Source organism: Enhydra lutris, unplaced genomic scaffold (genome assembly GCF_002288905.1).
Source record: "Enhydra lutris kenyoni isolate GAN:26980312 unplaced genomic scaffold, ASM228890v2 scaffoldscaffold1, whole genome shotgun sequence".
In the NCBI taxonomy this organism is placed as follows: Eukaryota; Metazoa; Chordata; class Mammalia; order Carnivora; family Mustelidae; genus Enhydra; species Enhydra lutris.
In genome coordinates, this window is record NW_019154085.1 from 15,228,310 (window position 1) to 15,252,454 (window position 24,145).

The window sequence follows — 24,145 nt, forward strand, 5'->3', positions numbered from 1 at the left end:
AATTAACAATAATGTATAAATCAGCAAACATCATACCTGGTAACAGCTGCCGGCGGCAGATGACAAGGCAGTGAGAGTCTCTAAAAATGTTCCTTCTTTAACCCAGGATACAACAAAAAAGCAGTCCATCTCACTTACTGTCTGCCATTCACAATGAACACAGACGTGCTTGGAAAGGGTGGCATTTAAGGAGACTTTAAGTATAATATAATATTAAATACAATATAGTAGAACTCTGGGGAAAAATAAGAAAATATCATATAGTTCAGTGCTCATAATGCATAGTTCAAGTACAATGATTCTAAAGTCAGGGTTTCCTCACCTTAAAGAGGCAACAAAATATGCCTCTTGGGAGGGTGGTAAAGCCTGGATGAGAGGACGCTATAAGGAGTTTAAAACAGTGCAGGTCCCGCTACGCACAGAAAAGGCCTCTACCAAGGGGTCCCTCAGCAGGAGCTAGTATCCAAGAAAGGTGGAAATGCCTGTAATCCCAGAATGCTATCCTCCCCAAACAATAACAAGCAAAAACTACTCCGACAGAAGTTCTGAAAATAATAAATAAAAGTATGATTTCAAATGTGCCAAGAGAACTGAAATGGGCCCAATGAATGACCAGAGAGCAAACACTTCCAGGTTTCTTCTTCTTTATAACAGATCAATAAACAAAGCAAAGCAATATTCTGTGTGTCCTACAAGAGGTGAAACAAGGGGCATCTGGGTGGCTTAGTTGGTTAAGTGCCTGCCTTTGGCTCAGGTCATGATCCCAAGGTCCTTGGATCGAATTTCACATCAGGCTCCTTGCTCAGCAGGGAGCCTGCTTCTCCCTCTGCCTGCCACTCTCCCTGCTTGTGCTCTCTCTCTTTAAAAAACAAAAAAAGAACTGAAATAAATCAGAGCCTGGATTCATCCTGTCAGCATACTTAACTACAAATTAAAATCAACTGTCATAATGAGGAAGCTCAAAAGTCAGCAGAGGGACACACCTTTGCTTTTCCTTTAGGGACATAGTAGATACCAGATGCTCGCAAGAGAAAATAACGCTTTTTCCAGGATTTTTTGCCATCATCTTTCAACCACAGGACTCCTTCAATTTCTGGCACAGTTACAGAACTTCCACAAAAACATTCCTAAAAGAAGAAGAAGATTTGGAAAAACATGCGATCTTTGGATTCTCAGAAAAAAATTGTGTTTATTCCTGTGAAGTTCATACTATAACTAACCCACAGAAGTGGCTTTGGTAATAAGGTTACACTGCTATTATTACCTCAATTAGAACTCTGTATTCTAAACATCATATAGATCCATTTTGAAACCACTATGGCAGTCCTTATGAACTTTTCCCTAACATTGTTTTGAAGAATCTGAGTTGAGTTGTCAGCTGAGCTGCATACAACAGGATCTAAATGCATCTGTAGAGCACAGTAACACTAAATTTAGTGTCAGAGTTAACAAAAGCATTGACTAATTCTCCAAATTAACAACACATTTAGATTAGCTGTCAAACAATTTTTTTTTAAAAAGGCAACATGCTGAAAAAGTGCTCCACATCACTCGGCATCAAGGAAATACAAATCAAAACCACAATGAGTTATCACCTCACACCAGTCAGAATGGCTAAAATTAACAAGTCAGGAAATGACAGATGCTGGCGAGGATGCGGAGAAAGGGGAACCCTCCTACACTGTTGGTGGGAATGCAAGCTGGTGCAACCACTCTGGAAAACAGCATGGAGGTTCCTCAAAATGTTGAAAATAGAACTACCCTATGACCCAGCAATTGCACTGCTGGGTATTTACCCTAAAGATACAAACGTAGTGATCCGAAGGGGCACGTGCACCCGAATGTTTATAGCAGCAATGTCTACAATAGCCAAACTATGGAAAGAACCTAGATGTCCATCAACAGACGAATGGATAAAGAAGATGTGGTATATATACACAATGGAATACTATGCAGCCATCCAAAGAAATGAAATCTTGCCATTTGCGACGACGTGGATGGAACTACAGGGTATCATGCTTAGCAAAATAAGTCAATCGGAGAAAGACAACTATCATATGATCTCCCTGATATGAGGGAGAGGAGATGCAACATGGGGGGTTAAGGGGGTAGGAGAAGAGTAAATGAAACAAGATGGAATTGGGAGGGAGACAAACCATAGTGACTCTTAATCTCACAAAACAACTGAGGGTTGATGGGGGGAGGGGGGTTGGGAGGGGGGGTGGGATTATGGACATTGGGGAGGGTATGTGCTATGGTGAGTGCTGTGAAGTGTGTAAACCGGGTGATTCACAGACCTGTACCCCTGGGGATAAAAATATATTATATGTTTATAAAAAATAAAATTTAAAAAAAATGCAAAAAAAAAAAGGCAACATGCTAAATGAGTATATGCTCACAATTTAAAACTATCAATTTACATGATTCTAAAACAAAGAGGACATTTATTTTTTAAATATTTAAGACTAATTTGAAAGGGGGCGCCTGGGTGGCTCAGTGGGTTAAACCGCTGCCTTTGGCTCAGGTCATGATCCCAGGGTCCTGGAATAGAGCCCCGAATTGGGCTCTCTGCTTCGGCAGGGAGCTGGGTTCCCCACCCCCTCTCTCTGCCTGCCTCACTGCCTACTAGTGCTGTCAAATAAATTAAAAAAAAAAAACTTAAAAAAAAAAAAAAAAACTAATTTGAAAGGAATGTAAACAAACTCAAAATTATGAATTCTAATGTCTAAGATAAAAATGTAATTGAAAATCAACCACGTATTAGTAAAAGAAAAACAGAAATCCTCATTAAATATTAACATAGGACATTTTGAGCCTAAATTAACTTATCTCTTCCCAAAGTACAGAGAAACCAGGAATTATAAAGAGGATTTTTAATTGTAGCTATTATCACTATGAAAAGTTGAGTGCTGATCTTCATCTTCCTAAGTGCCTTGTTGCTAAGAATTTATTCTGGTTTTCAAACATACTAACTTCTTTGATTTTAGTTCTCTAAAATTGGCAAAGGCCAAAAAGCTAAAAACTGAATTATATTTGAATTTGGTTTATTAAAATAAGGGGATGTAGATATATATTTAAATGATTATGATTTTTTAAACTGAGTTATTTAAATTAAAGCTTGAAATACTTTGTAAATTACTAGTATATTCAAACTTCTCTTGGGTGAGCAAATAAAGCACCACAATCATGTCCTTCATTGACTAGCCCTTTCCCCCACTTATCTGCCCCTAACAGCTCATGACTCTTTTTAGTCCCCTAATATATTACTTGGCAAAGTAACAGTTTTTAAGAGGTTCTTCAGTAGTCGAACATTCACACAGCTGAACTCTTCCCTCCCAGGCTATGGAGGAATATAGGCTTCTCTAGTTCCAAGTGTAATTATGAATATATAGCATTGACATACTTGACTTCAAAAAAGGTACTTAATATTTTAATATGTAATGTGCAGGAAAAAAGGGGGTGGGGGGACTGAAGAGTCATACCTCCAGTAGCACTTCTTTGTTTCTATCTGCCATCTCAGCAGTTTCCTTTTTCCCCAGAAGATAATTCTGGAAAAATAAATAAATGAAAGTTAAACCCATCCTATTATTCCCTTGGCACAGGTGCATATCTGATTTCTTCTAGAGATACAGCAACTGTGTCTGCCTTTATAGAATGACAGGATTACTGCTTTGAACATTAACTTGTGCCTGAGCATCATTGCTAAAATGCTTAATGCTGGCTTCTCCTTACTTTAGCCAATATCTTGAGTTATTCCATAAACTGACCTCTCCCAAATCCTGAGATGATACTACATCCAACAGCTGACAAATGTTATGTACAACTAATGAAGGGACCTGAAAAGTTTATAAATTAAGTACAATGAGTAAGGTAAATTTCCTTAAAATATGCTAAGCTTAACTGACCCAGATGCAGAACACTTAATTTATGTTCTGGCTTTGAAAAAAGAAATCCCTAATTCTCTGAGACTATCATAATATTACTTGCTTACCTTGACTAAAATCTGAATTCTAACTATTAGCTTTATAAAATACTTTTTTCCAATTACCTGTAAGAAAATCTATTGGTAGGGGTGTCTGGGTGGCTCAGTTGGTTAAGAAACTGCCTTTGGCTTGGGTCATGATCCTGGAATATGGGGACTGAGTCCCACATCGGGCTCCCTGCATGGCAGGGAGTCTGCTTCTCCCTCTGATCTTTCCCCTCTCATGCTCTCTCTCTAATAAATAAATAAAATCTTAAAAAAAAAAAAAGTATTGGTATTCCCAAACGTGTATTACTCAACTAAAATTATCCAGTAAAGATGTGTCATGATTAAGCTGTCTGAAGGATATTTAATACTTTTAACACTGCTATTATCTTTCATTACTACTTTTTAATACTCCTTTTTCACCTACTGATTTTTTATAAAATATTTGTGTACTATTAATTGTTAACTCAAACATTATTCTGGAATAAACAGATGCCAAATAAATCAAGGTAACATATATTAAAAGTGGAAACATTTATAATCAAGGTTATTGAGATTAAAAAAAGATATTAAAATAAAGTGTCAACTGGATAAATGGAGGAAGTAGAGAACTTACACACGTAAGTACTTTTCTTTGATGGATGAGAAGCTCACCCAGTAAACAGCTGGGTTCAACAGGCTGGATTACAAAAAGCAAAAACCTGATAACTCCCTGGAGTCACTTCTGCTGCCCCAAGGGCTCACCCCATCTGGCTCTGGGTGGCAGGTAATCTCTTTGAGGTCTGACACCTGGGGTCCAGCAGACCTTCCACCACAGCAGTAGTATATGTTCCCATGGGGTTTTGCAACCGTAACACTCCAACCAGGAGGTTGCCAGTTTTTTAGCTCTATTAACTTAAAAGTAATAGAATAATATAAGATGAATATTCAGAAATCATGACTTCTGTAAGATATTGGCCTCACCTGTGGGTTCTTGAAAAGTGCATATTTTTCTATACGTTCCATAAATATAAGCTTGTTCTGGCTGTCTCTTGTCCAATTAACAAGATTTTCAACCAAGTTCTCATGGTCTTCAAAGATTCTCTCTGTCCCAAGATAAAATATCAATATTTTGTTAGTATTCATCAGAGCTGCATCAAAGACCTGAAACCCTTATGAAGTAATTCCAAGCAGAATCACAGAATTTTACTCGACATTATGGCTCTTAGTCCTTAGAAATGATCTAGTCTTCCCTCTATTTACAAATATAGAAACATGCCCACTGTGTTAATGGATTTTAGCAAAGTCACACAACTGCTACATGGAAGAATTAGGACTAAAATCTAGGTCTTCTCTTAGGTCTTCCTCAGCCTTCAGCTTTTTCCCATCCACCCCTGAAAAAAAAACAAAAACCAGGGGTGCCCGGATTGCTCAGCAAGTTAAGCATCTGCCTTTAACTTAGGTCATGATCTCAGACTCCTGGGACTAAGCCCCTCCCTCCAGCTCCTTGCTCAGCAGAGCTCTGATTCCTCTTCTCCCTCTCCCCCAGCTCGTGCTCTCTCTCTCCCTCTAAAATAAAAAAATAAAAATCTTAAGGAAAGAAAAAAAAGACACTGTAGCCAATTACATAAAAGGTAGTAGAGAAATATTATATATGTGGGTCTTTAACCTACAGCCATAGACATATTCCAAAAATTAGTATCCAAACATTTTCTGTGTATCATGATGCCACATCTCTGAACTCAAACCTTTCTAATTCTCTAAGAATAGTTTTGAGTATTATTAGAATACATTTTATACATGTTAATAAACTAATAACATGTTTCAGTTTCTGGGGGCTATGTATGTGTGTTCTGAGACAAAAGGGTTATTAAAGTTTTATTTCTCTGGAAACCACTGTGAAATATTTAAATATATAGGTACTAAGAGCAATGCAAGTACTTTTTAAAATAAAATATAAAGTTGACATTGATTACAGAATCAGCAAGACCTAATAAAATAACAATTGCCATAATCACACATTATAATAAGGAAACTTTTAAGAGTCAATTATGGCATTAAAAATGAGGAATTTTTAAAACTAGAGAATACCACGCTAAACTACAAAACCATAGGAAATTAAGATTTAGTACATCTAGCTAAAAATAAAAAACATGGGCTTTATGTTTTCCCTGAAAGTCAAATGCTGGTTAAAGAAATTCAGAACAAATCTGAATAAACAGAATGGTCTTAGTAAATGTGTCTATCTATGCAGTAATTAGAAGGGAAAAAGTATTTTGTTACTTTAAAAAAAACTGTTTTAGCCATAAGAAGATTTGAAGTGAACTGGAAATGATCTTGTATCCAAAGAAATCTCAAAATACTTGGAGGAAAAAAAGATAATGTAAAAAGCTAAGGCTATATATAGGGGGGCAAAAAAGATGACTCAAAGTGCTTTAGTTAACATGAAAACTGTTAGGATTGCATAGAAATTAAAAAGTAAATGAAGCAATTAGATTACTAACCCATTTGTAATTCAGAGATGGTTTCTACCAGCGACCAGTCTAAACTATAACCGCAGTGGGATTTGTCCATTAGGTTATCCAGCACTTGTCTCACTGTCTGCCTCTCATCCACCATCATTGTTTTAGAACTATCGTCAGACATGTGGACTCTAATCACCAACTATAACAGGTAAAAAGGAAATTAAATACAAAGCAAAAACTAGGCATTCTAGAAATTTCTTCCAATATCAAGTAACGTTGAGCAATGTTCTTAGTTAAATATAAATTAAAACACAAATGATTTTATTATGCAAGAAAGATGCTCTAAATTTAGGTATCAAATAACACATCTAAACAAATGGAAAGCATTTTTGAAATTATAATAACAGGTTTAAGATTATAATAAGATAATTTTGTTTTACTTTTTTAGGAGAATTTAAAACAGAAAGTTATTTCTTTCTAAACATTTTATCTACAAAAAACATAAGTGAAAAATATATTAGGAAGAAATATCCCTCTACCTTTCTGTATCTTCAAGGCATGTTATATAAACAAGGCAATTCTTTATAAATCTGATAAAAACGGATAAAAAAAAATCCCAAACGAGGAAAAAGCCCAAATATCACCTTTTTCACTTGTGCCTCTTTAATCTTCTCCAGGGCAACTCTGATCTTCTCAGCTTTCAATTTTGCAGCCTGTTCTTCCTGTGAACACAAAGCACTGCAGATAAACTAATGCTAAAACAATGAGAATTTCTGGTAAGTTTTTTTATCTTAAGGATGTTGCCAGTATTGAATTTCAGGAAGAATATAACTTCAGATACTTATAGAGAGAGCACATTTAAAAAATAACCCTATTCACAAAGTGAGAAGAGACATAGTGCAAAGAAACGTTTCTAAGATGCAGACTTGAAGATCTCTTATAGTAAGACTAGATTCCATCTTCTAGAGAAAAAGAAATCTGTGATATAGCAAATTAATGAGTTTGATTCTGTCAATCTGAAGCAGATGAATTTCAGACAGGAGAAAAAGGAGTGTATAATGGGCTATGTGCTGGCCGGCCAGTTTGCCATACCTGCACAGTCCCTTGACTCTGAATTTATACCCACCTTTGAAGCACGGGCAATCTTTTGCATACTAATGTTTTGTTTTATTATACTGAAAATGTATTATCATCATCAAACAGCAGAAAAAAGTCAATTTATTTCTTTGCAACCACATAAAAAATCCTTAATAAAAAATCCAGGTATGTTCTTATCAATATACTAATGCAAAGAGAGAAGTCTGCATTATACTCTAGGTTTCATTCTGCTTTGAAAAGCACACAAGATAATCAATGTCTCATGTTAGTAAACTCAAATTTGTTTCTATTAATTCACTGATGAAATTTTTAAATGCTAAATATAATTTTCCAAATATTTAACTTCTAGTAACTTCTTTATAAAATTTAGATTATAAATAGTAATAAAATTATCAAGAACTATAATTATACCATTTATTTTTTCCTATAATAACATATAGTATTGTAACACCAGTACTTACTTGTACTTTCCAGCAATAGGCCATTGTACACTGTAGTCTTAATCTCCAGTTGAGAAAAACTCATATAAGTAAATTTTCACTTTGTATGAAGGATTACTTTCCAACTCTAAGTTTTTGATTACTCTTGAAAACATCTAAGGAAAATATACACTGCCATCTTACATATTCCTATATTTAATATAAGACTTAAAACAAAAAAAAGATCTAGTTATATCAGCTACTTTTATCTGCTCTGGATTATGATTAAAAGCCATCCATTTCATACTCTAAGCTATCTTCCCTCATTTCAAGCTTAGTAGTTACTACTCCGGAGAACAGAGAAAACAGTAGTTAGAAAGACAGTGGAGCTTATTTGCCAGAAATCGGATCCTTTTCAATGAGAGGAGCCAGTGAATTAACATAATAACCAAGGTGTGGAAATACTATCTGTAAACCCAATTAGAGAACAAAGAACTTTATTTTAACAATGGAGGGGGTAAGGTAAGACTTGATTCTTAAGACTGTTATAGATATATTCATTTGATTAAAAGATCAAATCACTGTATAACCTTTATGCAAATAACCAAATAACATAATTATAAAATATGTTGCCTGTGTATTGTAAAATAATTCTTTTTCCTTTTTAATGCAGGCTATACAACGAGATCACTACGCTACAGTCATTAAAACTCTCAGTTTCTGGAATAATTCGTTTTAGATAAACAAATCATTGTTAGTTTAATTACCAAACCCTGTGTTTTTGATGAGTATAGCACTACTCTAGAAAGGAATTTTGAATACTATCATTTCCCAGTGGTTTCATGAAACCAGTTGACAGGTTTTTTTTTGTTTTTTTGAAGAGAAAAAGGGAAGCAGGAGCTTTATGAATGTCTTCTCAATAGGATAATGATCTTCTGTTTCTCATGGCTCATTTGACACATCTTTGTATTAGTATGAACGGCTGTTACAGAGAGGAAAAATTTACCAAGGCATATTTTCAAGTTTTACTTCATGTCTCTGAAAAGCAAATTTAAATCTCAAAGTCTGATAAGGAAAGACTGATACATAAAATCAATGCTTTGTGTATATGGAATATAAACATGAACTTCTAAAAGGCTAAATTCTTTTATAACCTTGTAATTATTCTGCAGAAATTAAAAAAAAAATCCCCCAAGCCAAGAATATTTTTAAAAGAAAAATATTCAAAAGAGTAAGACAAGAATTTTGAAAAGCTATAGACTAGGAGAAAATATTTGCAATTTATCCAACTTATCTGATAAAAGACTATCTAAAATATTCAAAGAAACTTAGAATTTAAGAAAATGAACAATCCAATTAAAAAACAGGTAAAAGTCATGAACGAACAACTCACCAAAGAAGGTACACAGATAGCAAATAAGCCCATGAAAGGATTTGCTCAGTATCATATATCTTTAGGGAACACCAAATTAAAACGAGATATCACTATACAACCTATTAAAATGGCCAAAATCCAAAACACTGAAAACATCAAATGCTGGTGAAGTAGAGGATCAACAAGAACTCACATACATTGCTGGTGGGAATGAAAAATGACAGAGCCACAATGGAAGATAGTTTGGTGGTTTCTAATAAAACAAACATGCTCTTACAATATGATCCAGTAATCATGCTCCTTAAGATCTACCCAAAGGACGTGAAAACTTACCTCCACCCAAAAATCTGCACACAGATGCTTCTAGCAGCATTACTCCTAATTGCTAAAACTTAAAAGCAATGCAGAGAGCCTTCAGGAGCTGAATGGGTAAACTGTGCTACATCCAGACAATGGAATATTAGTGCTAAAAGGAAATGATCAAGCCATGCAAAGACACTGAGGAAACTTAAATGCATATTACTAAGTGAACGAAGCCAGTCTGAAAAGGCTGCACACTGTATGATTCTAACAATATGACGTTCTGAAAAAGGCAAAACTATGGAGATGGTAAAAAAGATTAGTGGTTGCTAGTGGCTGGGGAGAAGGAGGGATGAATAGGTGGAACACAGCACTTTCGTCCGAGTGAAGCTATACTGCATGACGCTGTGTAGGACATGTCATTACACATTGTGCAAATCCACAGAATGGACAACATGAAGAGGGAACCCTAATGTAAACTGTGAGCTCTGGGTGATAATGATGTGTCAGGAAAGGTTCGTCAGCTGTATCGAATATACCACTCTGGTGTGGGATGTTGATTACAGGGAGGCTATGCACGTGTGGGGGCAGGTAGTATATGGGAAATCTCTGTACCTTCCCCTCCAATTTACTGTGAATCTAAAACTGCTCTAAAAGAATTCAGTTTATTTTAAAAAGACATATACAAATTTAAATAATTACATTCTGATATTGGTTAGAAATATAAAAATAGTACTTTCATACTCCCATTTTATTGTAATATTACTTGCCAAATACAACAGAACACAACCAGTGCTATCTTCTGAAGGAGTGATATAAAAAGTCATTTAATTTTAAGATTAGTTTAAACTAAGTTTCTGTTCTACAGGCTAACAGGAAAAATGCTGACATTGTGGAAGAAAGGATTAAAGAAATAAGAGATTCAGTGCAACCATTTAACATACATTAAACAAATTGGATTTCCTAGCCATCAATAAGAAACCATCTTTTTGGAAAGCACCTAGGTGGGGCTATTTTAACACCCAAATTTAGCTCTTTCATTTGCTCAAAATAATACTTTAATAACTACATAAATTGATCTGTTTTAAAACTATATCAAATTCAAATTTAGGAGCTATGTGCTTAATTTCAGCGTAGGCAAATTTTAGTTTATTCTTCTCCAGTTTATCAACAAGGATGATCCTTGCTAGAAGCTTTTTGAAGAAAAAACTGACCAAGATACTTCTTACTTTTAGAGTCTGAATATCATCACCGGAGCAAAACTGAAAATATAAATACTTATATCAAATTGTAAGAGTCATAGTGTTTTATGCTTCCCATGGATAACCTGTTTCTCAGAAAGTTCGACCTTTACCTACATTACCATGGTAGATATATTCATACCTTTACTTTTAACCATTACAACCCAGGAGAGGAAGAAATTGTTTTAAGCTCATAAAGCATGCAAGATCAATAAATCTTTGCTGATGTGATTAGACTGTACAGGAAGAAGATATTTGATAGTTTACTTATAAAGGCAATATAAGTCTATGTTCAATGTCTGCAGCCTAATTTCAATACAAAGAACAAAGCTTTATTCATCTCATGTTCTCCTCTTTTTGCTAATGCAGACAACCTCAAGGTCTTAAGTCTTCTGTCCCCTTATCTTCTAACTATCCCTTTCTTCACATTGTCTGTTCCTCAGCCATCCTCAACATAAGTAAAAGATATCTCACACATATAACAACTTTCTCTTCTACCCTGTCTCTTAAAAGAGCAAAAGACAACCCATTTTCTACCTGAAAAACTCCTGTGCAGCTATCACTAACCATCAAATGCCAAGTCTCCTCAAATTTACATAAAGAACAAAAACTCAGTGAAGATCTTATGATTAAATGAAAGCCAATGCTGTGGTTACAAAGTGTTAAAGCACTCTCTTGAGTGTAAAAATTAGAATACTGATAGAAAGAGTGACAGTTGCTAAGAGACGGCTAGTGAATTCCTTCAACCAAGAAATTATTAAGGCTTTGTTGGTTCAGAACAAATCCAGCTGAAATTAAGGGGCTCAAAATGAATTAACAGTTTCTGTAGGATGTAGTTTATTTTACATTTTACAACAATAAAAAGTTATATCAATTTTAAAAGGTTCAAAGAAAACTTGGAGTGGTAATTAGTTCACTGCCAATGAAATGCTCTACTCTTTAAAATTACTTAGAGCCAAAATAATAACTACTTTAGTTCCCTGACACTGAAAAAGACTCTCATTGGGAAGAGAACAAACATCAACTGAACATCTAAAGCTTACCACACACAATGAGGTGTGTTACACACGGTATCTCATTTAATTCCCAATAATGCAAGGCCAATATCACTATTATATACATTGTACTGATGAACTAAGGCTCAGAAAGACTAATCTAAGATCATACAGGCAGTTACCAAATGACTGACTACTTGCTCTCTCCACTATGTCATAAAGTTATAGCATAAACTAATGGGATAGCAGTAAATTAAAACCACTTGTCAAAAAATGAAAGACTTACAGTAATGTAATAGCACTTTTATAACTTCTCTGAAGCAAAGAAAATGGTGGTTAACATTACAACAGTTCCTGAAGGTTACTAAAGGACCATTCTGTGACAGATGTGTGTTGAGACTGAAGGCTTGGGTCTGACTGCAGGAGCTTACATTTCATAAGAGACAAAACAATAAAGAAATAGATGTGTGGTTAGTCAGTCAGGGATAAATCCTATGGAAAAAAAATAACGCAGGGTAGAGGAGTGAAGGATGACAAAAAAATGCACTGTGAGATGAAGAGGTTAGGAAAGGCATTTAGAAGAGTAACCAGAGATTTAAGGGCACCAATCAGCAGTATGTCCTTTGCCCACCGTACCCATTTATAGTACTAATGCCATTCCTAGAAGAAACTGGTTGGCACTGTTTTTAGAGGTTCCCAGCTCAGAGCTGTATGTGGGATAGTTATTTCATTAATAGTGGTATAGTGACAACTGGATTTTGGATGGAAAAAAAAAAAAAAAAACAACCCATAAACAAAAAACATCTTTTTGGTGCTCTGGCCTAAGCGCAGTGCTACTATGTTCATTCTACTGTGTACTAACTACTGGGTGTTACAATGTCTTAGTTTGGAAAACTGTGTATCAGAGATGGGTAACTGGGGTACCATGCTTTCTGGGTAAGGGGAGCCAGACTGCCACACAGATGGCATGCAAGACGTGTAAACCCATTTTTAGTTTAAAAACAACCAAGTGCCCTGGTATTGACGGCACTGACATAGACAGGCTCCTATAGTTTGGGTTATCTAGGAATTTCTGCTACCTCCTTGGCTCCATGCCCCATTCTAGCCTAAATGTTTAGGCTCTATGCTAGTGAATCACATTCCTGCTCAAATTTCATGTATGTAAGCAGGGTAGTATATAGGAGGAAGCTGGAGCCAGATGTTGGCTACACACACCAGCAATTCCAACACTTGGGTAATGGGAGAAGAGTGGATCCAAGCAGGGATGGCTGGTGCTGCAGTTGGTATTACTGTCTCTTGGGCACAGGGAGGTGAGAAATTACTGACTGCATTTATCCGTAACTTGCAAAGAAAAACTCTCCCTGTGGTAGGAACTTTGTATTGTACACTGCTATATTTCCAGGGTTGTGAACCCAGTAGGTATTGAAGTATCTGTTGAATGGATGAAGTTATTCTCTTCAACAGTCTGCCACTTCATTTAGAAAAAAATACAAAGTCCTTAGCGCACCTTGAATAATCTGGTTCCTGCCTACCTCTCCAACCTCAAATCAAGACACTCACTCCTATCTTCATTCAACTACTGTGGCTCCAGCAACATAGCCTTTTCTCAGCTTCTCAATCCTGCCAAATTCTTCTCCCTGTGTTTATCTACATGGAACGCTAACCTTCACCTTCAAGCTGGCTTCCACCCCCCAATCTTTAGGTTAAACAGCGCCCCCTTACAAGGGCCTTTTCTGGGGCGCCTGGGTGGCTCAGTGGGTTAAAGCCTCTGCCTTCGGCTCAGGTCATGATTCCAGGGTCCTGGGATCGAGCCCTGCATCGGGCTCTCTGCTCAGCAGGGAGCCTGCTTCCCTTCCTCTCTCTCTGCCTGTCTCTCTGCCTACTTGTGATCTCTGTCAAATGGATAAATAAAATTAAAAAAAAAAAAAAAAGGCCTTTTCTGATCTTATCATTTAAAGGAAATGTACCCCAATTCCCCCCCCCCAGTATTCTCCTAACGAACCTTTGCTTCCTCCACAGCTCTTAACATGATTTAAATTTGTTTACACTTGCCCATTAATATTTTTTATCTATCTTCCTAAGCAGACTGTGAGCTCCTGAGGGAGGTGGCTATGTCCATTTTATACAAAGTTATATCCCAGCCCCAGGATAATATATGACTCAAATATTTGTTCAATAAATAAACAATGGAAATGGTAAAACTATTACATCTGAGAGCATTGTACAAAATGGACTGGAGGAAGGGGAGGTAAGAATGAAGAGACCAGTGTGGTAGCTCTGATAAGAGGTTAGGAGCCAATTTAGGTTGGTGGCAATGGGAACAAAATGGATGAGTGAATTTAATCCTGCAAATTCTTCACTAGAGCGTTAAGATAGTAACTGAGAAGAAAAAAGGCACCATGGATGGTAGAGGGCTCACACCGTGGTAACCGGGAGAGTGGCAGCATTCCGAATAGAAACAGCAATGTCACAAGGATATAAATTGTGAGGCAGCAGGGTTAATGTAGGTAAGGAAGCTAAAGATCTGTGGGACTGGAGGTGCTGGTAAAATCCTGGTAATCTTCCAAGAAATACCTGAGTGACCAGGAAATATATTGCTCTTAGGTAGAGAGATCTGATCTCATCTAGAACAGAGATCCTACTTGAAGTCATCAGTGCAAATTGCAGGGAAAGAGAGAGTAAACAGAGGAGGAGCTGAGGAAAAGACCTTTGCTATGGTTATAAAGTATAATATGGCTATTATTCACGTAGACTTCTACATTTCCCTAATCTTAAGCTGTTTCTACCCCATTTCTAGATCTACTTTAAAGAGAAACTCAAGCAAGAGAAAGCAAGATGACTCTTGGGTCTTCTCTTTGAGCTAATTCTCAGGGAGGTTTTAGTCATAGCCTTAATACCCCCTTTCAAAAATTTATAACCTTAATAAATTAAAAAAAAAACCTTAGACACAATAATAACTTACAGATATTACCCATAATTACCATCATATTCCAAAGAAAATATCTATAACCAAGTCCAATATTCTTGAATTTAACATTTAAATAAGATAATGAAATAAAAACATGACATGAAAAGAGGTCAGAATCTATTTAGCTTCCCTACTTTGTTACTGCTTAGTTAATAATGACAATGGCTAAACAATTTTAAATTGATGTAAAATATTAGCCCAGTGAAAATCCCGTTGGACTGACTGAAACCATTCTGAGGGCGGGTAACTGAGAAATTAAAATTGCAGTCTTCTCTTCCAATTTGATTAAGCTAATGTAAAGTAAGATTCTGTTTATATAAATAAATGTTTTAATTTATAATACAAGCACGAATTAGAAAACAAAATTTGCTAAAGAAACTCACAGCATGGATAGATAACCACTAGTAATAAAAGTTTCAATTAGAGCAATGTTTTTGGACTTTAAAATAAAGTGTTAAACTAGAAAAAGTGCAACATACTTGGGAAGATGGCCAGGTATTTACAATATTTACAGTATTTTCGGATATTGAGAGTAGAATATTAAGTCATTGTATCTTAAGTCATTAAGATCAATAAATAATTATTCAGTAAGAGAAAAAAATAACTATAACAACAAAGATGCTGAAATAAGAAAGCATAATCTGGGAAATCTGCGAACACAATCAAAACCAGAAATTATATTCTACCTGAAAGACAATAAACATTTACATGCAGGTGGAAAGAAGTAGTATCACCTTGGTCAGCAAATGAGAAGGTTTTCCTGCAATGTTTCTCAGAAGAAGGGAGGTTTCCCTGTCCAGATAGGAGTGCTTGTGCAGAAAAAGAGAGAGAAAAACAAAAAAGGCAAAAGAAGTCAGTGGAGTTTTTATGTGTTTAAAATATAAAGTAGACAAAGAATGTTTCTCTATCATTAATCTCATGTCTTTTTCCTACAGTGAAATGTGTCCATAAGAAAACTTTAAAAAAGAAAAAAAAAAAAAAAAAAAAAAGAAAGAAAAGGATGGGGAGACAGACACCATCGATGCCAAGAGGCATGTCCTAGCCAACTCGTGCCAGTCCCTGACTGCAAAAACGGACCGTGCGCTGCCTAGATCACAGAGCCAGCCTGTCTTCTAGGGAGGCCTTTGCAAGTGCAGTGCACACAGCACAGATAACAGGTGTTGAGACCAATGACTAAACAGATGCCTTCCTCTTATTAAAGCCGATAAAGATCCATATAGCTTTAAGTAGTATATTCTTATGAAAACAGAATAAGACTCTTAAAAACTTTTTTAAAACTCTGCAAGTATTTCTGATCAATTCAATGACAGCTTTTTTCCAAGAGAAAAAAAAGTCCATAAATATTTTGCCTAATGGATATCACCTGTTTTCAGTAAAATCTTAATTCACTCATTACATCAGAATACTAATAAGACTATACTGACAGTAAAGGACTTACATAGCAAACAAATGACATAAAATATTAAGTAGAGCTCCTTTAAATTGTTAATTTAAGTAATTAATATATTTTCATAAAAATGATCTGTGAATAACAAAGGCCTTAACTACTGTTTTCCCCCTTGGTAACTTTTTAGTAACATGTTTAAGGTAAGTTTATGCAATTGTATTTAAATTCAGAGTATAAATTAGAGTTGTTTCCATATAAACGTAATTCAGATTTGCCTGTCCCTAAATAATTCTGAATTAGGAACTATTTTTTAATGCGATGTAATTACTAACCACCATTTAAAATAATACACTGGCACATTCAGTTGAGTATCCCACTCTTGGTTTTGGCTGGGGTCCTGACCTCGGGTCATGGGACTGAGCCTCCATACAAGCTCTGCACTCAGTGTGGAGTCTGCCTGGGACTCTCTCTCCCCACCCTCTCTGTCCCTCCCCCAAACCTGAAATAAATAAATCTATCTTAAGAAAAAAAATACAATGGTGCAGCTGAGTGATGTTATAGAAAATATTCTATGATGTTGTATTTTATAAATCTAACGATGTATCAAGTTATTCTTAAGAAAAATGTTCTTTGAAAAGAAGTATTAGAGCAGTACCCACTCTTAGTTCACTGTCACAGATAATAAAACACATTACTTCAAGATTAGAAACACTGTTAAAGAATACTAATCTTTGGGGCACCTGGGTGGCTCAGTTGTTAAGTGTTTGTCTTTGGCCCAGGTCATGATCCCAGAGTCCTAGGATTGAGACCCGCATGGGGCTCCCTTCTCAGTGGGAGGCCTGCTTCTCCCTCTCCCACTCTCCCTGCTTGTGTTCCCTCTCTCGCTGTCTCTGTTAAATAAATCAGTAAGATCTTAAAAAAAAATATATTAATCTTTGCTCATATCTACACTATGTTGAGTTTGCTATATAGAATTTCATTGCCTATGCATTTTTTTTGCCTTTTTAAAAAAATATAAGATGAACCTTATAAGCATACCTGCCCTTTCACCCACTCCTGCAAAAAGAACAACAAAGGAAAAAAAAACCCAAGGTTAAAAAAATTGGACATATTCATCAAGATCAGCACTAACAGGGTCAAACAATAACAAGAACAGAGACAATTATCTCTAGGTCCTCATTTACCTAAATGGTATAATCCTCCTGAAGGTAAAGATTAGTTGGCTTATCCAAAAGACACGAGGACAGAGAAATTTCTAAAAATTCAATTTAATTTGAGGTTAACAACCTGCTAAGACGAGGGAGAAAACTGGGAAGGACAATTTTATTGCTCTTATTCCCATTCATTTTTTGCTATTCATATGTAATGGGACAAGTGTATTCTTACACAAATACGTAAAAAATAATTTATGAAAAACCTACTCCTATTTCCTTTACCTTACTCAAACATTAGTTCCTCAGAAAAAGATCCCCCAAGTAAGTAAAATATCTATATTCCGATCACTTTATTTTAAATTCTAAAAAATAAATATGCTTCAGGCCATGAAAACAAATTTTTTTTGGTAAATATAATTCCAGACATTAAGTTCAAGTTTAAACTTAAAATCTTTTAAGATTTACTCAATGAGTCCTAAACTCAGATCACCTCAAGACTTCAAATCACTTAAAAAAAAACAAAAAACCCCAAAACCAAAAAACAACTGTTTTCTGATCAGTAAGAAACAATGATATCTAACTGTATTTGTTTAAAGACTCAAAAGTGGAAGTTATCCATTTAAAAATATTAAAAGGTTTAAACAGCCTAAAATAAAAATGAGATAATCATTATATTATTATAGCTAGTGTACCAAAAATAATCCACATCTAAAAAAATGAGACCATGAATAGCTGAACATGACAATAAATCGGCGTGGGATAGTCAGGTAGCTACTCACAGCTTACTCACTAGCAGGGAGGGAAGCCAGGCCTGCATGTTTCCTCTATCTAAGCTATAGGTATTTGTAGCAGAAAAAACAAAAACCTAGAAACCACAAGAAGCAAACTCCTTCCTTCAAAATATCCTTCCTTTATCTATCTTCCCCTAATGGTGCTAATCATACGTTGCTCTAGAATTCCTCAGAAAGGGGGTCAAGGGGTCGGGAGAATTTGTTACTGGAGAAAGATGTAAGAGGGATGAGAAGAGTGGCGTACAGTTGGAGGACTGAGAAAAGCAAAGGACACGGTGATTTGGGCATGTCTTTAACTCAACCTTCTGTCTTGCAACATTTTGCTGATAACAAAAATACATACCACTTCATTTAAATAGGGCCTTCTTACATTTTCTTTCATTCACCACTGACAACGCAAAGTCAGTGGCTCATTTTTAATCCATTTCACTGGTTTATTAGCTTATTTTCTTTCTCTCTTCCACTTTCCACTTTATTTATTTAATTATTTATTAGGTTGCAACTTTGACCCTGGAACCATGCAAAGCACTGGAGATCCAAAGGTGACCAGGATAGGCATTCCTTGCTCTCACAAAGTTTAGAGTCTAATGGGGAAATTAAATGACAATTACAGTACAATGTGTTACGTGGTATGGAAGCAAGTAGGAGGTACAGTACTTAACGCAAAAGCAGGGACTCAGAGGAACTATTTTTGAAAAAGCTTAGAGTCCTGGAAGATGTGTAAGGAGTAGCTAGGAGTGCAGGGAGAGGTAGAGACAGAGAGCAACTAGGGGTATCAGAGGATCTAAAAGAGGGTAGTACTGCCTTCAAGGTGACCTTTCAGAAAATGGGTTATTTTGGGCTGTCACAATGAAGAGGAGGGGGGTGTCACAGGTGTTTTTAGAAGAGAATGAGAATGCTGGATGCCCTGCAGCATGGAACAATGTCACATAATAGCAAGTAAAGTCCCACATCACACAGGAACTTTTATTGTCTTTATACGGAAAAATCACATAGATGGGAAATGCTGTTCATAACACAATCTGAGCTTAGAACCTAAGTCTATTTAAATGTACATTGTATTTTAAATACGATTTATTTCTGTATGATTTTAATATTCATTGACTTTTCCAAGAATGCTATTTACCCTGTAAAACAAATTGAGGGAAGCCAGCATTCTTTTGTCCAGAATTTACCAAAAGTTATTCATTATGTTGGAAAATCATTTCACCAATGGAAACCCAGCTTGAAAAGGTGCCAGTGCCCAAACCGGCAGCATCGATATGCGTTCGGTCACATGCCAGTACCGGACAGGAGACAGCTCAAATTCTTTTTCACAAAATAACTAAATACTATTAATGAAAAGACATGCCATGCAAGAATTCCTGAGGTTTATTAATAAAGGAGGTTTAAAAATCTTCCACATTACTGTCTTATTTAAAATAGTTACAACACAATGAGAAATCTAAACTGTAAAAATAAATATCAAAATCATTTTATCACTGCCTCATCCAAAGATGTAAGATAGGGAATGGTTTTATCACAATTATACATAAGACCTGGGTGCCTGGGTGGCTCAGTCGGTTAAGTGTCTGCCTTCTGCTCTGGTCATGAACTCAGGGTCCTGGGATAGAGTCCTGCATCAGGCTCCCTGCTCAGAGGGGACTCTTGCTTCTCCACTCAGGCTCTCTCTTTCTCTCTCTCTAAACAAAATCTTAAAAAAAAATTATACATAAGGCTCATTTATAAGAATTTTATATTTCCCATTTCTTTTGTTGGAGTCTATAAATTGTCTCAGCACATTATCCCTATTTTGTTTAAAGCTATTTTCTTTTTCTATTACCATATAGAGGTATGTTTTGTCTGCTATTACTTGTCACAACATGTTTTAGTTCCAGGTCCACCCAATTTCTGCTTTCTCTATCCCGTAAAAAATGACTTCTGATCTTTTCACCTGTCTTAAACCCAAATTATAAGTGGGTGTATGATTATGTCATTGTGTCTTTTACTACAGTGGCGGCCAAACATTTAAAAACTGAAATACATTATTATAAGTAACTTTTTGGTTATTCTCCTCCATCATGGGTATTAGAGCATTAAATTCCTTTTAAAAAGTAGGTATGTGGGTAGGTGAGATTATCTATGAATTTCTTTGAGCCAAAGACAGTGATTTAAATTATTTGTTATAAAATGGGGGTTCGAGGACTGAAAGGACTGGGACGTGAAACAAGGAGATGACAATGAAGGGCTGCAGCAAGCGTGGCTGGTGCTGAGGAATGTAAGGGAGGGGCTGAAGGTGAGGGGAGGAAGTGGTTTTCACTCTGCTGGATACAAGCCATTAGTAGACTGTGAAATCAACTCACTGGGTTCCTGGGTTATTACCAGACAAGGAAAGGAAGGGGGGTTAAAGAGAATCTGATTCAGCTGGGTGGGGGTCGGGAACTTGGGGGATTTTTACACTTCACAGATGATTCTGAAGCAGCACTGTCCAACTGAATACAAGTCACAAATACAAAATTTTCTAGTAACTACATTGAAAAGAAAAGAAAAAGCAAAATAAACATTAGTATCTTTTATTTACCTGAAAATATCCAAAGTAGTATAATTTTACAAAGTAATCAATAAAAAATACTAACGAGATATTTACATTTTTAAATACTAAATCTTTGAAATTCACACGGTATTTTATCTTTATAGCACATCTCAATTTGGATTAACCACATTTCAAGTGCTTAACAGCCACATGTGGCTAGTGGCTACCATAAGGAACAGCACAGATGTGAAGCACCCAGACTTGTCAACCACTGACCAGAGGATACATTTTTGAAGAAAGAAATTAGGTTTTCAGTCAATCATCAATGGAGAAAAGTCATTCTACTCGATAACCCCATTCTGAAGAACAGCTACATTTGTATCTTAAGAAATTTACAAAAGCCCTTAGCTTCAGAATAGAAAAGAAAGCATGTGGTTTTAGGCTCCAATACACAATTTTTCTGTATCAGATATGCTACCACCTATATAATCTTACCATAAGTAGTAACAGTCAATGGTGTTGTATCATACAGTTGTTCATTTATTTTCTGCTCATTTATTTTTAAACTTGGTTTAATTTTTATTAAAAAAACCCAAGGTTTATGACCAGATTTCATCATCAGAAGTTCTAAAGAATGTATTCTGCACTGCTATGTAAGTAGCCGCATGGACACATTTACAGAACTTACAGGTGTCAGCTCAGCCTGTTCTTCTGTGAAGTCAGTATGATGCTTGGCCTGCTTGCTGGAACATCTCAGAGAAATAGCATGCTGTGAAAATGCAGGAAGGAAGAAAATGATAGGTAAAGGAGGTGGAAAAGGGCCAGTCTCATTATCATGCAGGAAGAGAAAAAGATCACTGAAATGAATCGTTGAAACAAAACCGTAATGAAAAGTTGCATGCATCTTTCATTATATTTTGCAAAAATAAAAAAGAACCAGATGATCCTAACCCTTGATATCTTCAGGATAACCTCACTTCTGGACAGCAGAGCTCTATGGGAGAAGACCAAGTCCAGTACCAATTCCTGGTTTAACTGGGCCTTGACTGCTGTTTAGCAGTACTCTTAGTCCTCTTTTCCCGTCACTCCCTAAGTCATTCCCTCTAAGATCATTCTTTTTTTTTTTTTTAATTTTTATTTTTTATAAACATATAATATATTTTTATTCCCAGGGGTACAGGTCTGTGGATCGCCAGGTTTACACACTTCACAGCACTCACCTCCCTCTAAGATCATTCTAAGTAGTTTCCAAGTTGGTCAAGCTTCTAGTTTCACCCTTTTATCTCTTCAGATGACCTCACTCCCCACCCCTCCTGTTACTAAGAACATCACATCCATTAAGAGGATTTTCATCACTAAAATGAATCCTGTAAGTGCACCCCTATTCTCATCCTTCTCTCCATTTCTATATGAATAAATATGTATTTCCCTCTAAAGTTAAGCATGTCCTAGATCCCACTCATTGCCCCTCTTTCTCAAGTTTCTGATACTCAACTACGACAGCTTATTGGGAGTGTGAAAGACAGAAAAATATTCAATACTTCTGGGTACACACCTCTTGTTAAACTAGTGTTTTCTCCTTTTCACTGCCAAATTTCCTGAATTCAGCTACCCTCCACATACCACTCAATTTCCCACAATCTAGCATCCACCCCTCTCCAAAGTCTGAATACTCTGGGCTGTCATGCATTCTGTAATTCATTCTCAAAGTCATCAGTGACTTTTTAACTGAGGTTTTCTGTCTTTCCTATCATAGCACTTATCACACTGTACTGAAATTGAAATTGTTTGTCTGTATTGACACCCTCTTCTCACATTATAAATCATAAACTCGTAAGCACATTGTGTATTACATTCCCATTTCATCCCTTACAGCCCAGTATACTGCAGAGGTACTCAAATATTTAGGGCATGTGTGAATAACTATTTCTTCTTGAACTTCATGCCACAAGCTTGGCCAGATCAAGACTATTTTCGCTTTGCCTTCTCTACATTATCGCCTTAAACATATTCAATAGCACTGTGTAAATCACTATTATCAATGGCAGGCCTATCAAATCAATATTGTCAATATCCTCATTCTTGGAAAATAAAAAAATAAATAAATATAGACCGAACTATTAAAGGCTAAAAAACTTAACAAATGCAACTGACTCTAAAATGGTTCAGGAAAACAAATGTATATATAAAAGAACAATAAAGCAAGTGTTGCAAAATGCTAAAAAAATCAGTGAATCTGCGTAATCAGTGAATCTGAGTTCTTTGTGATATTCCTTCAATTTTTTGAGTTTCATATTATCTTAAAACAAAAAGCTTTAAAAAAAACCTATTCTCTGTAGACTCAATCTCACACAAACTCCCCATATTTCCAAATGCTTATTGGTTAATAAAAAAAAAATCTACATCTGAAGTGTTCAAAAAAAGAGATGACTACCTATATACTATGTTATTAAAAAGTATGATGGAACATTAGTTCTTAAAATTCAACACATCCTCACCAAAAATGAACGTAGGCAAGGTGACAAAAACAGTAGAAATAGTACATGTGTGAAGATTCAATGTTGTTACATTAATAAAGATGGAAAGGAATTATGGGATGATATAAACAGTTTATTTAATACTAGTTTCCATTTCTACAAAATATTTAAACACTTTTCTATAAAAACAAACAAACAAACAAAAAACAAAAAACCTCCCCCAAACCCAATTTTTACCTCAAAATGAATCTGAGGATCAATTCTACACATCAATTTTGCTCTAAACATGTTCAGTTCTAAAGACTTTTGTTATCAAGCTATCAAATTCTCCAACAATCCCTCAAAAACTCCAAAAGTCTCTGCAAAATTAGTTATGGATCACCATTATCTTGAATTGAATTTGTAACATGTTAGAGAAGTACCATTTTCAAGTCAGAATCTTGTGCTGGTGTAGGGGGGTGGGGGATGGCAGGTGTATAGAAAAGCACTGATCTCACATAGGAGCCAAACCATAATCAAGAAATGGCCTTATACCAAAGAACAAAATAAAACACTTCCTTTTGATAGCTAACACCTTAGATTACAATGGGAAAAAAGAAGTGGAGGTCTGTGAACACACATCAGTATTTCAATAAAACAGATTTACATTTATCCTTTGCTGACATGTGTGCACTTTTCACAAACATTAAAAACGAGCAGACCTTAGGGCTGGAGTAAGGTTGGAGCTTCAGCCCAGCTGTTTACTGACAATGTGACTCTAGGCTTACTGTTTAACCTGTTTTCTCACGGGTAAAATAGAGGGATAACAGCATTTTCTCCAAAAGTTGCCATAAGAATTAAGTGAATAACATTACTATTATTACAAAAGTGAGAAACCACCAGCCCTCATCTGAATTTCATTTAAGCCTCAATTCATTTAAATTAGAGCTAGTTTAGAGTTGTTAAATTTTAACAATCCATGCAGGAATATACTAAAACACCACAAGATGGGGATGTTACTGCATAAACATAAATCTC

General features: G+C 35.8%; 1 protein-coding gene across 1 annotated transcript in view; it reads right to left on the minus strand.

Annotated features, from left to right (window-relative positions):
- The window catches only part of LOC111159924 (Ras association (RalGDS/AF-6) and pleckstrin homology domains 1), an 89,426-nt gene that overhangs the window by 20,140 nt on the left and 45,141 nt on the right, over positions 1-24,145 (minus strand). The window contains exons 5-9 of the mRNA XM_022522651.1: positions 7,056-7,133; positions 6,451-6,610; positions 4,931-5,052; positions 3,483-3,548; positions 984-1,127 (exon numbers count right to left, since the gene is read on the minus strand). Coding sequence (XP_022378359.1) covers positions 984-1,127; positions 3,483-3,548; positions 4,931-5,052; positions 6,451-6,610; positions 7,056-7,133 — 570 coding nt within the window. The remainder of the gene's footprint in view (positions 1-983; positions 1,128-3,482; positions 3,549-4,930; positions 5,053-6,450; positions 6,611-7,055; positions 7,134-24,145) is intronic.